General features: G+C 42.5%; 1 protein-coding gene across 4 annotated transcripts in view; it reads right to left on the bottom strand.

Moving 5' to 3' along the window:
- grin3bb (glutamate receptor, ionotropic, N-methyl-D-aspartate 3Bb) overlaps nucleotides 1–16,744 on the bottom strand; it is a 77,214-nt gene that overhangs the window by 18,267 nt on the left and 42,203 nt on the right. For all 4 annotated transcript variants that reach the window (XR_006096977.1, XM_042416739.1, XM_042416741.1 and 1 more), the window contains 3 exons: nucleotides 6,344–6,981; nucleotides 1,368–2,460; nucleotides 8–153 (listed from right to left, as the gene is read on the bottom strand). Coding sequence is in view for 3 of the 4 variants with exons in the window: in XM_042416739.1 (XP_042272673.1) it covers nucleotides 8–153; nucleotides 1,368–2,460; nucleotides 6,344–6,981 (1,877 nt within the window). In the remaining variant the exon portion in view is untranslated. The remainder of the gene's footprint in view (nucleotides 1–7; nucleotides 154–1,367; nucleotides 2,461–6,343; nucleotides 6,982–16,744) is intronic.

Here is a 16,744-nt window from a genome sequence, read left to right as displayed (position 1 = left end):
CTCTTACTTGAGGGTTGCGACTCCTTCGGGCGTGGTCGGCTCGTTGAAGCGTCTCATGTATTCGTGCATCTCTGGAAAACTCTTCTTCATGTAATCCTCAGCGCTGCTCTCCCGCACCGTCCCGAAACGAAAACCCTGGGAGGGGTGGTGCAGCTGGACACACCAACGAAGAAGAAGAAGGAGAAGAGGAAGAAGAAGAAGAAGAAGAAGAGGAAGGAGAGGAAGAAGAAGAAGAAGAAGGAGAAGAAGAAGAAGAAGGAGAAGAAGAGTGGCAGGAGATGTCTGACAGTGCTGCAGTTTACGTGAATCAGCTGCAGCAGATCAGACGTGGACATCAGGAATACAACTCCCAGCAGCCTCTCTGTTTAAACACCATCAGACTGTTTCATGCTCCACTCAGCTGATGAATTAAAGTGTAATTAGGTTGCAGCAGCTGATCCAATTTAATCTATAATTATTTCATGGCAAGCAGCAGAAAGTGAATGAACGAAGAGTTCAGCTGGTCACTTTATCAGAGTCTTGACTTCTGATGCTTTCTCATTAAAACTGAGTCATGAATCAGATAATCATCATCACACTGACCAGACTTTAACTGTTGGTAGAGTTAAATATGTCTGTATTAATATTCAATATGTTGACTAAAGAATTGCTAAAGAAATGCAGCATTATGTATGTGTTTCAAAGTAACTTTAATATATAAGATTAAATCTGCATATGTGACATAAAAATTAAAGTTAAATATGCTTATCTATAGCACTCTATTAGAGGTTGTTATTATGCTAACAGGGGTTAAAAGGGTGATATTTCATGATTGGAATATAAATTGTGATGTATTTTCAGTCAGAGGTTAACAACACATGATTTTAGTTTTGTTGAATATTGAAAGACTTTAGTGTAAGAAGCCTCTCATCAATATGTGAAAAGATGGTAATACTTTAATTTTTTAGGGTGTGTTCACAGTGTGTTCACGGTTATCATGGAGCCACAGGTTGGTGTCTGTGCTGATAAATATACACTTTATGAACCACCGGTTAAAGAGTTAGACCCTCATCCAGCCGGAGATGCTACAAACAATGCTTTGTGTTATTAGAATCTCATATCTGTAAACATCATGTCCTTGTTGCCCATGTTGCAGAGTACAGAGAAAGTTTAGGACAATATAACTTATATATGAATGATAGTGTATATGTTGAAAAATGTTTCAGGATGAAGAACTTGAGGATACAGATTAAATATGAAAGTTTATAGTTTGTAAGAGAATAATCTTCATTGGATCTAAAGAATGAGAAGGTTTTTTTTGAATAATTTTAAACTATTTTTTAAACAAAGGGTGTTGGCTACTTACATATGAAGGTTTATTTTCTCACCTTGGCGTCGTGGATCCCTGTTACCTCCTCGAAGGACTTCTCTCCCACCATGACGGCGGCGAGGTTGGCCGTGTAGCTGGACAGCACCAGCAGGCAGAAGATGGCCCACAGGTTCATCAGGAAGCGACCCGTCCAGCATTTGGGCGTCTTGGAGGAGACGGTGCGTCCGAACAAGATGGCGTAGCACAGGTTGAGCGCTGACGAGTATGAGAACACCCGCATGCGGTTCCGCCCGTGAGGCGTCATGCCGAATGGACTCTTCCACTCGTACAGCGTGAGGAAGAGCGCCGTGATGTGCAGCGCCAGGAAGATGCCCACCCACATGGACCAGTGCAATGGCCACATGAAGGCACCGATGGGTGCCGCTGTGTCCTTGCTGCGCACCAGAATGCCCAGACTGGTGGAGAAGAAGGGCGAGGTGAAGTCGATGACACGGCTGCGAGCGGAGTTGATGCTGAAGGAGGTGACGGCCATGTCGGCCAGGCCCTGCAGCAGATCCCCCACCAGCCCCGTCCAGCGGCCACCCTTCCACGCACCGTACTTCCCATCTCCGACGATGTAAAGGTCGAACTCGAAGCCCAGGTCCTCAGCCAGCTTCTCCAGCAGGTCGATGCAGTAACCATAGCAACACTTGCTGTACTCGGTGGGCAGGAAGCTGCCGTTCCCGCCTGCCACCTCATGGAAAAAACGCTCCAGAGCGTCTGAGCTGTTGGTCCCGGCGTCCAGACAGAACTGCCCGGCCGGACAGCTGCCCTCGTCATCCGCGTCCCGCGTGAACACGAAGGGGTGCTCCACCAGAGTCACCACCCGCACCCGGCTCCCCGCCACTGGCATGCCGGCCCTCCAGCGGCCCCGGGTCCTCCCACCCGTCCCCTCCGTCCTATAGCGGGGACGGGGGCCCTGCCAGACCCCCTGGTCCTCCACCTGCAGCTGACCCCCCTCCCAGCTGCCCACTGTCACCCAGGTGGGCTGGCCCAGCGCGTCCCGACGCAGACTCCAGATGTGGAAACGCTGAGAGGTGAGGACACGGGACCGGTTCTGATGGACTCGGACTGGACCCGTCAGACCAGAGAAAGACGTGTTGGACAGGAACCTGCAGAACAGACGGGACAGAGCAGGAGAGGACAGACGGGAAAAATGAGCACAGAGAGGAGAGGACAGACAGGAGAAGAGAGCACAGACAGGAGAAGAGAGGACAGACAGGAAAAGAGAGCACAGACAGGAGAAGAGAGGACAGACAGGAAAAGAGAGGACAGACAGGAAAAGAGAGGACAGACAGGAGAAGAGAGCACAGACAGGAAAAGAGAGCACAGACAGGAGAAGAGAGGACAGACAGGAAAAGAGAGGACAGACAGGAGAAGAGAGCACAGACAGGAAAAGAGAGCACAGACAGGAGAAGAGAGCACAGACAGGAAAAGAGAGGACAGACAGTAGAAGAGAGGACAGACAGGAGAAGAGAGGACAGACAGGAGAAGAGACGACAGACAGTAGAAGAGAGGACAGACAGGAGAAGAGAGGACAGACAGGAAAAGAGAGCACAGACAGGAGAAGAGAGGACAGACAGGAGAAGAGAGGACAGACAGGAAAAGAGAGGACAGACAGGAGAAGAGAGCACAGACAGGAAAAGAGAGCACAGACAGGAGAAGAGAGCACAGACAGGAAAAGAGAGGACAGACAGGAGAAGAGAGGACAGACAGGAGAAGAGAGGACAGACAGGAAAAGAGAGGACAGACAGGAGAAGAGAGGACAGACAGGAGAAGAGAGGACAGACAGGAGAAGAGACGACAGACAGTAGAAGAGAGGACAGACAGTAGAAGAGAGGACAGACAGGAGAAGAGAGGACAGACAGGAGAAGAGAGGACAGACAGGAAAAGAGAGGACAGACAGTAGAAGAGAGGACAGACAGGAGAAGAGAGGACAGACAGGAGAAGAGAGGACAGACAGGAAAAGAGAGGACAGACAGGAAAAGAGAGGACAGACAGTAGAAGAGAGGACAGACAGTAGAAGAGAGGACAGACAGGAGAAGAGAGGACAGACAGGAAAGGAGAGGACAGACAGGAAAAGAGAGGACAGACAGGAGAAGAGAGGACAGACAGGAGAAGAGAGGACAGACAGGAAAGGAGAGGACAGACAGGAAAGGAGAGGACAGACAGGAGAAGAGAGGACAGACAGGAAAAGAGAGGACAGACAGGAAAAGAGAGGACAGACAGGAGAAGAGAGGACAGACAGGAGAAGAGAGGACAGACAGGAGAAGAGAGGACAGACAGGAGAAGAGAGGACACGTTGGACAGTCAGTGCAGCTCTTTGAATCAGAAGTTCCTCTTTATTTTAAGGCAACAGACTTCATGAGATGTCCTGAAATGTAACTCTGACAGTTTCATGTTTCTGTTTCTCTTCACGTTTTCTTTCTGTCTTATGTTCTTTTCTTCTTGTGAAGCAGATAATCCGTCCTGTGAGTTTTTATCTCGTCTCTCAGTCAGAGTGTAATTCATTTAGTGTGAATGTGTTTGATGTGAACGCAACATTAAACCTTTTATCCTCCCAGTGTTTCCCGTCAGACGGACTCTGCTGCAGATGCAGTGTGACGGAGGAGAACCGACAGTTTTAAGAGAATCAGAAGAACAAATTCACATCAGAGTCGTTTCTCTTCATGTTTAGAACGACAAACTAAAGTTACATATTACACACAGGTTCAATATCTTAAAACATATGTTTTAGGCAACAACCAGGTAAAAAATTGTTCATAGAATTTATTTGGTAAAACATATTAATAAAGTAATAATCATATATTCTGGTTTACTTTTCCTGAAGAGGCCCAAAATATACAAACATGTAGATATTTCAATTTTTATAAATTTTTGTGCAGGTGATACACATTTCTGTACATACAGAGTGTGTTCCAGGTTAAATCTGACTCATATTTGTTTTTTGATGGCGGCTGTGATGTTTTATGCAGTGGTGGAAAGTAACTAAGTACAATGTACTTAAGTACAATTTTGAGGTACTTGTACTTTACTTGAGTATTTCCATGTGATGCTACTTTCTACATTTCAGAGGGAAATATTGTACTTTCTACTCCACTACATTTATTTGACAGCTTTAGTTACTTTTCAGATGAAGATTTGACACAATGGATAATATAACAAGCTTTTAAAATACAACACATTGTTAAAGATGAAACCAGTGGTTTCCAACCTTTTTGGCTTTTGACGTCTTACAAAAAGCAGTGTGTAGTCGGGGTCACATTTCACATGTCTATGAGTTGTTAACAGCTCCACCAAATAGTGATTTTTCCCTCTAAACTTCTCACATGCTTTCATTTCAATAAATGTTCAAATGATCCAATATTTCAGCAAAAATCAAAGATTAGAGAAAAAGTCCAAAAACTGAAAACAGATTTGTGTATCAGAACTTTGTTTTTTCTTCTTTCCTCTCCCATTAATCATCTCACCACCCCTCAGATTTATCTGCTGACCCTTTGGAGGGGCCCGACCCCTAGGTTGGGAACCACTGGACTAAACTAGCTAACTGTATATAAAGTAGTGTAAACTAGCTCCACCTCCAGCAGCTACAACAGTAACATGCTGCTCTAACACTGATGCTTCACTATTAATAATCTAATGATGTCATATATAATAATATATCAGTCAGAGGGACCAAACCACTACTTTTACTGCAATACTTTAACTACATCAAGCTCATAATACTTATGTACTTTTACTGCAATACTTTAACTACATCAAGCTCATAATACTTATGTACTTTTACTGCAATACTTTAACTACATCAAGCTCAGAATACTTATGTACTTTTACTGCAATACTTTAACTACATCAAGCTCATAATACTTATGTACTTTTACTGCAGGAGTATTTTTACATTGTTGTGTTGGTACTTTGGTTCATCAGCTCATCGTGTGAGGGTGTTCAGTTAAAGTTTCAGGTATGACGAGATGCTGTGAGACGAGAGTTCAGTTCAAAGTGTTTTTTATGTTTTGGAGGAAATATTTGTGGCGTCTGCAGATGTTTTTATTGTTTCTACTGAAGATGCAGGTCAGAGAGAGAGAGAGCTTCAATAAATCTCCTCATGAATAAAAGTTAAACCCTCAAACATGTTCATACTCACAGAGACAGAAACTGTATTTATGAATATATATGAATATAAATATATTCATCTGTGAATCTGAACTCACATATCACAGAGGAATCAAATAAATCTGGTTACAGATCATTGAAACTTATCAGGAATAAAATGAAAACAGTCACGTCTGCAGCAGTGATGGAAAGTTTAACACTTAGAGACACTTTGGATTGTCAGATTAATCAGATATTGATAATAAAACAATAAGACTTGATAACTGAAATATTCAAAGATTTATCTCTGCAAAAATCTACTGACTGAAAAACATGAAAACTTAAAAATTTTCTTTGGAAACAAAGACACGCTCACATCTTCACATCTGCATCCTGATTCATCTAAAGATGATATAATATATGTATATATATACACACACACACACACACACACACACACACACACACACACACATATATGGACATATTTTCTTTTGTAAAATAAACACTGGTCACTTTATTAGTTTCACCTGCACCCGTCTAATCATCTATTACAGCAGCTCAAACATGACGTTTTTGTTGACTCACACATGTGATGTCAGAGTGGGCGGAGCTTCATTTACACACATGAAGGAGAAAATATTCTTCTTCTACACGTGTTAAACACAGAAGATGAACATGTGACTGTGGAGGCTTTGACAGAGCGAGTAACGTAACTAATTAAAAACTGTTGCTGTTGAGTAATTAGTGAAGTAATGTGATTACTTCTGTCATGAGTAAAACAGACATGTGTAATACAGATGTTGGGGGTCAGGTGACTGCAGGTGTTTATTAGGTGGTCAGGTGACTCACAACGGCAAATGATGTCATGTCAGTTCTGCTGACTCATAAGTGAAACGTTACCTGGACAGGTACTGTCCTGATGACGGCAGCTCATGTTTGTTGGGTTTGTCGTAGCAGTTCACCATGTTTTGGATCAGAGCCAGGTCTGGTCTCACCACGGTTGCCGCAGCGACGGCCCTGGCGACAAGCTGCAGGGCGTCTCTGATGTAGAAGTCAAGCGGTTTGCGCCCCACCTCTCCGTAGGCCAGGAGGCCGAGCGGTAGGCCAATGGCGTGCAGTGCATCGGGGCTGAGCGGCTGGCCTAGCACCCAGTGCATCATGGGTAAGGTGAGGCCCAGGTCCTGCGCACTGCGCAGCACCGCCGCAGCGCACTGTGGGTCGGCTCCAAACAGCAGCACTGACGCTGGCGGCGGCTGATTCTGTCGGAAGTGCCGGGACAGGAAGTCGTGGATCTGAGTGTCATCGTGGGCCGACTGCGTCAGATTCAGCAGAGCGCGCAGGTGCCAGGTGACGCCGCCACCATCCCATGATGCACCGCTGCGACCATCCAGGAGCTGCAGGAGACCCCGAGCCTCCTCCCAGCCACGACACAAAACGGCGGTGGCCTCCCTCCAACCAGAGCGCCGCAACACCGTCAGCAGCAGCTCAGACAGACCGGACTCTGGAACCCCCGTCACCATCTGCAGGTGGAACCGGTTCTACAAAGAACCAGGACGAGAACCAGAAGAAGAGAACAGGGATAGAACAGACAGACAGGATCAGAGGTCAGAGGTCAAAAATCACCGATAAATAATCCAAAATCAAAAAAATCCTGCTTGGAGGTGAAAGCAGAACATCAAGAACCAACACAGAACCAAACAGAAACAACAGAACCAACACAGAACCAAACAGAAACAACAGAACCAAAACAGAACCAACAGAACCAACAGAACCAAGAGAACCAACAGAACAAAAACAGAACCAAACAGAACAATCAGAGAACTAACAGAACCAACAGACAATAAACAGAACCGAACAGAACCAAAGAGAATCAACACAGAACCAACAGGGGAAGGTTCCAGTTTAACTTCATTCTGTCTGCTTTTAATTTGTTAGATGATTATTATTTTATTTTGTAATCCCTGCACACGTCCTGTTGATGAAGAAAACATCAAACTGCATTGACAACAACAACAACAACAAACATGCGTTCTTTCACATTCAAAGCTCCGAACAGACAGAAACACGGCGGCTGCAACCAGAGACCAAACTGAAGTGATAAAACAGGAAGTGATGATGTCATCATTCACTTCAGGCAACAAAGCAATGAACTGAAGAGAGACGTTTGTTTATTCTTTCATCAGCTCGACTGACAACAAACAAAATACTGAATTAATGAGATTAAAACAACAACATGAAATCTGATCTCATGAATCATATTTGTGTGTAAAACAGTCTGAAAACATAAACATGAGCACGAGAACAAGAACATGAGAACGTGAACATGAGAACATGAACATGAACGTAAACATGAGAACATGAGAACATGAACATGAGAACATGAACATGAACATGAACATGAGAACATGAGAACATGAACATGAGAACATGAACAAGAACATGAGAACATGAACATGAGAACATGAACATGAGAACATGAACAAGAACATGAGAACATGAACATGAGAACATGAACATGAGAACATGAACATGAACATGAGAACATGAACATGAACATGAACATGAGAACATGAACATGAACGTAAACATGAGAACATGAGAACATGAACATGAACATGAACATGAACATGAGAACATGAACATGAACATGAACATGAGAACATGAACATGAACATGAACGTGAACATGAGAACATGAACATGAACATGAGAACATGAACATGAACGTGAACATAAGAACATGAACATGAACATGAACATGAGAACATGAACATGAACATGAACGTGAACATGAGAACATGAACATGAACATGAACATGAGAACATGAACATGAGAACATGAACATGAGAACATGAACATGAACGTGAACATGAGAACATGAACATGAGAACATGAACATGAACGTGAACATGAGAACATGAACATGAACGTGAACGTGAACATGAGAACATGAACATGAACATGAACGTGAACATGAGAACATGAACATGAGAACATGAACATGAGAACATGAACATGAACGTGAACATGAGAACATGAACATGAGAACATGAACATGAGAACATGAACATGAACGTGAACATGAGAACATGAACATGAGAACATGAACATGAGAACATGAACATGAGAACATGAACATGAACGTGAACATGAGAACATGAACATGAGCACATGAACATGAACGTGAACATGAGAACATGAACATGAACGTGAACATGAGAACATGAACATGAACGTGAACGTGAGGACATGAACATGAGAACATGAACATGAACGTGAACATGAGAACATGAACATGAGAACATGAACATGAGAACATGAACATGAGAACATGAACATGAACGTGAACATGAGAACATGAACATGAGAACATGAACATGAACGTGAACATGAGGACATGAACATGAGAACATGAACATGAACGTGAACATGAGAACATGAACATGAGAACATGAACATGAGAACATGAACATGAACGTGAACATGAGAACATGAACATGAGAACATGAACATGAACGTGAACATGAGAACATGAACATGAGAACATGAACATGAACGTGAACATGAGGACATGAACATGAATATGAGAACATGAATATGAGAACATGAACAAGCGTTGCAGTTTCAGTCTTTAACTCTGCTGCTGTTTCTGTTCATTCTCGCAGGAAATGACTCGATTTTCTCAACGATTGCTACACGGCGCCGATTCTCCTGCTGACTGACCGTCACCGTAACTCTGCCTGACACACTGATAACACACACACACACACACACACACACACACACACACAGGTGAAACACATCTGAGTTCAGGTGCAGAACAGTAAACATCAGGTTCTCTTATGTAGAACGTTCTGTTCTTTAGATTAAAAACCTCAGCAGAGTTTCAAATGAAGCAGCTTCCCCAAACCGATAAATAAGAAACTGTATATTTTTCCTCTTTATCCTCTTTTTGTTACCGTGAGACATTTATTACCCATCATCCCCCAAACAGACTGTCGCCTGTAATATCAGAACACCATTATAATCCCTACAGTTCATATTCTACTTCCTTATTCTCTAACTCACACGTTGTTCTGCCGTACCTGCAGTTCACATGTGTGTATCAGTTCAGACTGTTCTGGTGGTTCTTTAACTTTACTTTAACTGGGAATAACCTCTGTAATCTAAAATATTACTGGTTTTTCTTTAATGGTTGGGCCTCATCTGTCACATCTGGTCACTTTTCAGAAAATTAATAAGAATGAATGATCTGTCTGATATGTTTCATTTCCTGCTGAACACTGCTACAAAAAATACGTTCAAGGAATTCCTGTCATGCCCACTTCACCCTCCTCCTCCTCCTCCTCCTCCTCCTCTTCCATCAGCAGAAGAGCAAATGGAGCTGTTTCAGTCTGATTCTGCTGTCCCTGAGCTGATTGGAGGAGAAGTGATGTCATCCATCACACCTGTCCAGGAGACGGAGAGACGAGCAAGAAAAGACTTTTGAACCTGATCAGTTCTGACGGATTTAACGTCACTTCAGCCGCAGACGCCGCCGTCGTTTCAGATGTAAACACGCCTGCAGCCTCCACCAGCTGATCAACAATCAATAAAAACATCACAGACAGACTCTTCTTCACCTGCTTCTGTATCTGTTACACAAAGAGACGAGTCTGTAAAAGAACTTTTATCTTCAAACAGTTCTGTGTTTCTGCAGAATGAAGCAGGAAACGTTTCCTGAGGACAAATTAAAAACCAGCTGACTCCTCGTTTTTGTTTTTACATTTTAACACAACCAGTGCTCTCCTCCTGAGGCCCGTCTGTCCCACGGCATCCTGGGAAATGTAGGAAATCCCTGACCCAAGCAGAACTGATGTTTGTTCAGTTTGGTTTCAACAAACTACTTTTCAACATAATGTTCTGTGTCAGACGCTCACTTATTAGATTGTTCTCGGTTCTCACAAATACACAAATCACTCTGATATTTTCTGACTTGAAGGGAAACAAACTGTAAATGTTTGGACGCTAAACTGCAGACTCCTGCAGAAAAGTAAAGGAGCTGCTGATGAGACAGAAGGTTTTATAAACTAAAACAAATTCAGCATTAAAGTGGACTTGCAGGCAGATACACTGAGTCCAAACACACCTGAAACACCTGCTGGTGTCTCTGAACAGACACCTGATCTCCACCTTATTGATTTATATCTTTCTGTCTGCAGAGATTTTACAGAAAATTGTTTTAATACACAAAATGAATGTATGAACTATTGAAGGGAGCATGCTAACATTACTGCTAATTAGCACATGCTAACATTTTAATTTCACAGCAATCCGTTCAATAGTTGTTGAGATATTTCAGTAAAGAAGTAAAAAGGCGACCTCATGGTGGCGCTAGAGGAGAAGTCAGAGGATCATCAGACTGTTTAGAGAAAAGTCTGTAAATCTGCACATTATTACTGACAAACAGGTTCCAAAGGTTTTCACACTAATTTCATCCATTTGTGTCAGAAAATTGCCTCAATAATGACTGAAGCTCTGCTCCAACTTTATTTAAAGCAGGTTCCCAGTGTTCCCAGTGTTCCCAGTGTGTTAAACCAGCAGTCAGGTGTCTGTAATCATTACCCCGGTTCATACTGGATATTAAAAGATCCTTTAAATGTGCTTTCAGTGGAAGTGATGGAGGATAAAATCCACAGTGTGTCCACACAGTCATTTAAAGTCTGTGTGAAGCTTCTATTCAGCTTCATCAGTCTGAGTTAGTCATATCAAGTGGATATCTGACACATTTACAGTCTTTTTAGCATCAAATTCCCTCTTTGTGTTTCCTCGGACAGTGTTTCCCTGTTGAGGAGGAACGATCACAGCAAGAAAAACATGTTTCACTGTTTCATTTGATCTCCTGACTGCTGGTTTAAGACACACTTGAGAAACTGTCAACGTAGTCTGGAAATGAACCTTCATCACTAATCTACGGTGGCCCTGAAGTGCACATCACAACGACAAATGACAAAACACAACAACATTAACTTCTACCGGAAAGGGTAGGTACCTGCTATCGACAAAGCTTGTTGCTGATTGGACGGACGCACTGTCCGTCTTCATTTGGGGTCCATGTAGTCTCCACCCAAAGCTTCAACTTGATTCATTACAGGATAAACAATCAATGTATTCTTGTTTTTCATGTTAAATTAAAAAAAAAAAAAAAAAAAAGGAAATCCACATAGATAGATAGATAGATAGATAGATAGATAGGACAGCGCCTCCTTCCTGTTAAAAAGACAAACAGTGCGTCCGTCCAATCAGCAACAAGCTTTGTGGATAGCAGGTACCTACCTTTTCCGTTAGAAGTTAATGTTGTTGTGTTGTCTGCTTTTGTTGTTGTGTTTTGTTATTTGTCGTTGTGATGTGCACTTCAGGGCCACCGTACTAAACACACGGCAAGCTGCAACAACTGAACGACAACACAAAGCCTCAAATAAAGACTTTGACATCACAGATCAGAGTTTCCTTTAACTGATGATCTATGAAGTAGTTTTAGTTCCACCGAGGCTTCACATCAGAAAACACAGACAACAAAGGACTGGATGCTGTGAAACTACACCCGCTAAATATAAATACATTTATATTAGAATAAAGTTTCCAAAGTGCTGCAGATCTGCTGAAACTGAACAAAGTGAATCAATAAAACAGAAACAGAATGAAAGAAGGTGATTCAATAAACTGTGAATAAAATATAAAGACGAGGAAATGAAAAAAAAAAACTCGTTTCACATCAAACAGCAGCTGACAGAAAGATTCAGAGTTGACATGTGACTGATTTATGACATCACAGTGTACGTTTGGGTTTTTACATGAAGCAGAGGGAGGAGATGATGCTTTAAGGATATTAAAGGAGGTATTTGAACTTTTTTTTGTGGAAAACATATCAGACACAAATTATTATTCAAAGCAGATTATTTTATATGTCTTAAAACTTGTCTGGGGGGCTTGAAGTTCAGAGTTTAATAAATCTGTTTCCACAGAGAGACGCTGTCAGTGACTCTGCTGTTAAATCCTCTGTTTTCTCTGCAGAGTTTCATCTCCATCATGTAGGAAAACATCATTAATGTGAGCAGAGAGTATTCAGAGTCAGAGTGTAATAATGAGAGCTGACAGCGGAGCCGCCAGCTGCTCTCACTCTCTTTAAATATTAAGCACCAGTTTGTTCCGCTGTAATATGTTCTCATTACTCTGAACCTGAACCAGCTGTCTCTACTACACAGTCAGCAACACTACACACTGCTGCCAGCGCCCCCTGCAGGCTGCACAGCTCATTAACGGTTCTTCTCTTGCATTCTTTCTTTGTGATGTTTCTCCTGAAGGTGGCGCCAGAGGAAACATCATCACTGAACTGTAAAAAGGTTTATCCTCTGAGGAGCAGGAGTGAGATCTATAGATTAGATTCACTTTATTATTATGATCCTCCAGACAAATCCTCTGCATACAATAATAAATTGTCTCTGACATGTTTTTCCACAGAAATGTTCAGTCACCTTTAAAAACCTCTAATCTCTATATATCTATACTGTGTTGTGGAAGTATTGAGCGATGGTCAGCATCTCAGAGGAGAAAGTGAGTCTTTGATGTCTCAATGCTGAGAATGTTTATCGAACACTCGGCCAAGCAGAGAACTGAAACCTGTTCTGCCTTCTGAAGGTTTGACTCTCAAGTCTTTAACCCCAACAGATCAGCCAACAATATGGACAATTAGTTTAATTGGTTCACTAGTTTCTAAACGAGGAACTGCACTTAACTCGTTAGTTCAGAGGGGTGTGCTATGAGGCGAGATTAATGGGTTAGCGAGGTATGTTCAGCCTAAAGCTAGGGTTTTGTCATGAAAGTGGCTCTCTGTTAACCTGGCTAGATCACTATGGTAACTGATGCTGCAAACCTAACCTGGTCCAGAGCAGCTTATGTTCCGAGTTTCAGCTTAAATCAGCAATAAAAAGTGCCGCCATTTCACCAACTACCTGATTTTTTAATTAACAAATTTACACGGTCAGCAATTTTCTGCCAGCGTTCCTCTCTCGCTTTATGTGCAGAGACAGCGTTGCTTTTTGCTGTGATAATGTATTTACATCATTCACTGCTCTCCGTTATAACGACCTGTACCTCCTGACTGAAGTATGCGACACGCGTTCGGTCTATTATGTGCGGAAAAAGAGTCAAATGACGCGCCAAACGCCCCCCTTCATGGGGACGCGCACAGAGCCTGAAGCAGAAAGCCTGAGTTAACAAAGAAAGTTCATAACCACCGTCGTGAAACCACTTATCTCTGATCGTGAGTTTAGGGTTTGTCGAGCCAGCTCACACAAAGAAAGCCTGGATATGTTCAGTTTGCTTCGTAGTAAAAACACTCTGGTCACCGTCAGCACATTCCAGTTTGAATGTTGATGATTATACAACACGTAGTTCCGACCGAGCAATCTGATTGGTCAACTAGACATTTAGAACGAGCTCGAATCAGCCTGACAGCAACACATAGCCGCGCTCAGATGAAAAAAGCCTCATCACTAAAAATATTACTCCGCCATTCATCAGAACTACAGACTGTGACGTCTCACTAACAACAACAGTCACTTCTGGGTAGACGACTGCTGGTTGATTTGAGTTGTGTTGATATGTGAACTTGGCAACTTTTTTTCTATTGTCTTTTTCAGCCGTAACTGTAACGTTTGTAGATATATAGTTAAACACGGTGGTCCGACCTATCTGACGTTTCTGCTGGCTTTATTTTATGTATTGTGTTGCTTCGCTAGTGTCTGTGGTTTGTTTTGTTTTGTGGGGAGGATCTGCGGTGAAAACCCGGAGCAGAGCTCTGAGTTGTCTTTCTATTATGTTTGTGAAACTGGATTGAACTGAACTGATTAGCAGTTGAGGGGAAAACAAAACGGACCCTTTACCGAGTGGATTTAACTCTGAGAATGAGACGAGTTACACTCACACACACATAAAACTCGTACCCTTCTTCACTCTTCATCATTACCCGGCTCCCCCACACACACAGCAAAACTTTGCCATTTTCCCTTCAGTTGAGAGTTTATCTCAGCTTCCACTCCGGCTTCCTCCGTCAGCTGTGCTGGTGCTACGGCGCTACTAGCTTAAAAATGTCTGTGAAGTTTGCGGACATAGTAGCTAAATCTGTCCATGGAAAAATTACTTTTTTCAGCAAATATCTTAGTTACAACGAGATTGAGCTAGCAACGTAGTTCTGCGTTTATATGTGAAGTATTTATTCAGTTTGGGAAATGCCACGATCTCTAGAAAGCGTTAGCTGAAGTTAGCTAGCTGAGTCAGCAGGGACTAGAAATCGTCTCTGTTGCTAGGTCGTTGCTAAGGGTCGGTCTACATGCTGGAGTAGTTAACTAGGTTTCATTACATAGGAGTCTACTGATGTGAGTGATTGTTTTCCAGGTATTAGTCATACGCCATGTGTTTCCATGGAAACAGAGATAACACAAGCAAAAAGTTTTTTATTTTTAGAGCGAACTGCCTCACAATATGAATACATTTTGTTTATATCTTTTATTTTGTTGGTAAATGTTGTAAATAATCACAATATTACACTTGAGGGTGTGATTTACTTTATTGTTGGCACGATTGAAGTGTATTATTGCTTAATTATGTCATGGAATCTACGCATTCACCTGTCTGTGGCATCCAGGGAGTCTCCAGCCATCTCCCTGACCTTGGTTACCGGGACGACGCCGGTTCACTCTTTACCAAAGTGGCTCCAGGTTTCCCAAACATCACAGACAGCTGCATATCCAAGGAGAGGCAGTTTCTCTCTCTGTGAGACTTGATGTTATTTACTCTGTGAGCTCCAGGCCTGTGCTTGACCCAGTGTAACCCCATATGTAACCGCTAAAGATGGAAAATCCCATAACATACTGGACCAAACTGGTTGTGATGTCACAAATCATTCTCATAGGTACACGTCTTAAACTCAGATTTAAGACAGATTTAAGACGGGCACAGAGAAACTTTCCTTCTTCAGCAGATGAATGTGAGAACAAACTCCACCGGCTAAATGACGAGTGAATATTCATGTCTTACCAGCCGCTCAAAAGATTACTATTGTTTTTTTTTGGCTGCTGAGTGAAATAAATCTACCAGACATTTGCATATTTTACCAGCAGTTGGCTGGTGGCTGCTGCTAATTTTGTGCCCTGACAGAGAAGCTCAAACATCCAACTGAAGGAACCAGAAGAAAAACATAAACACTAAGAAAGAAAACAGAACAGAAAACACACACATGGAAGAAGAAGAAGCAATCGGTATACACAATACACAAAACTACAACACAGCAGCGTCCAGCAGTACAAAGACTCAATGTGACAGAAGACACAACACAACACAACACTTTCCACCATGCAGCTCTGACTACAGTACTGCTGCTGTGTGTTATAGAGAGCGATGGCTGATGGGATGAAGGAATTCTTTGCTCTGTTACTTTTGCAGCTGGAGGCCTGAAGACGATGTGGAACATTTCAAGGAAATATGTTTTTGTCTTGATGGTGGCGCTACAGGAGATGTCACTATAGTTACAACACATCCTGCAAACTACATCACACAATCAGTCAGGCGTCCTCCAAAAGAGACACAACGAGTCGTCTCAGCGACGGCGCCCTCTAGAGGTCGTTGTCATGATGACACCCACAAAGCAGGAAATCAGCTGACGTTATTAAAGAGTGACAAAGATCACCATTCACTTCTTGTTTACAACCACAATCGTCCCGGTGTTTATTGTAACCATGACGACAAAGGTCTCCTAACCGTGACAAAGTATTTATTTCAACCAACCACGATGTTTCTCACCAAACCGCCACCACAGCGTCGTCCAATCATAAAACACGTTTATTTTCCAGCAGTGATGTGTGACGATGTTTGTTCTGCTGATCAGAAAACATTTCTGTGTCCCGATGAAGAAACTGATCCTCTGCATCTGACCATCTTATACACACGTTCAACCACAGTTCAGGAGTATTAACCTTCACATACATGTCTTTGATGGTGGGAGGAAACCGGAGCACTCGGAAGAACCAGAACAGATCCCAGGAACTCCTCACTGGAAGGACCAGGGTTCAAACCCACGACCTTCACACTGTGAGGCAGCAGCACTAACCACTAAGCCAATATGCTGCAGAGGATCAACAACATGATGTATAATAGAACCTTTAAATTCTCCTTGTCTGATCAATATTTAATGTTATATTAAATTATTATATTATAAAAACACTGTCAACACCTGTTTACATCGTAGACTCTGTTACTGTGTTG

This window comes from Thunnus maccoyii, chromosome 7 (assembly GCF_910596095.1).
Source record: "Thunnus maccoyii chromosome 7, fThuMac1.1, whole genome shotgun sequence".
NCBI classification, from domain to species: domain Eukaryota; kingdom Metazoa; phylum Chordata; class Actinopteri; order Scombriformes; family Scombridae; genus Thunnus; species Thunnus maccoyii.
The sequence above is the reverse complement of the archived record's forward strand: the minus strand, read 5'-3'. Positions and strand labels throughout refer to the sequence as shown.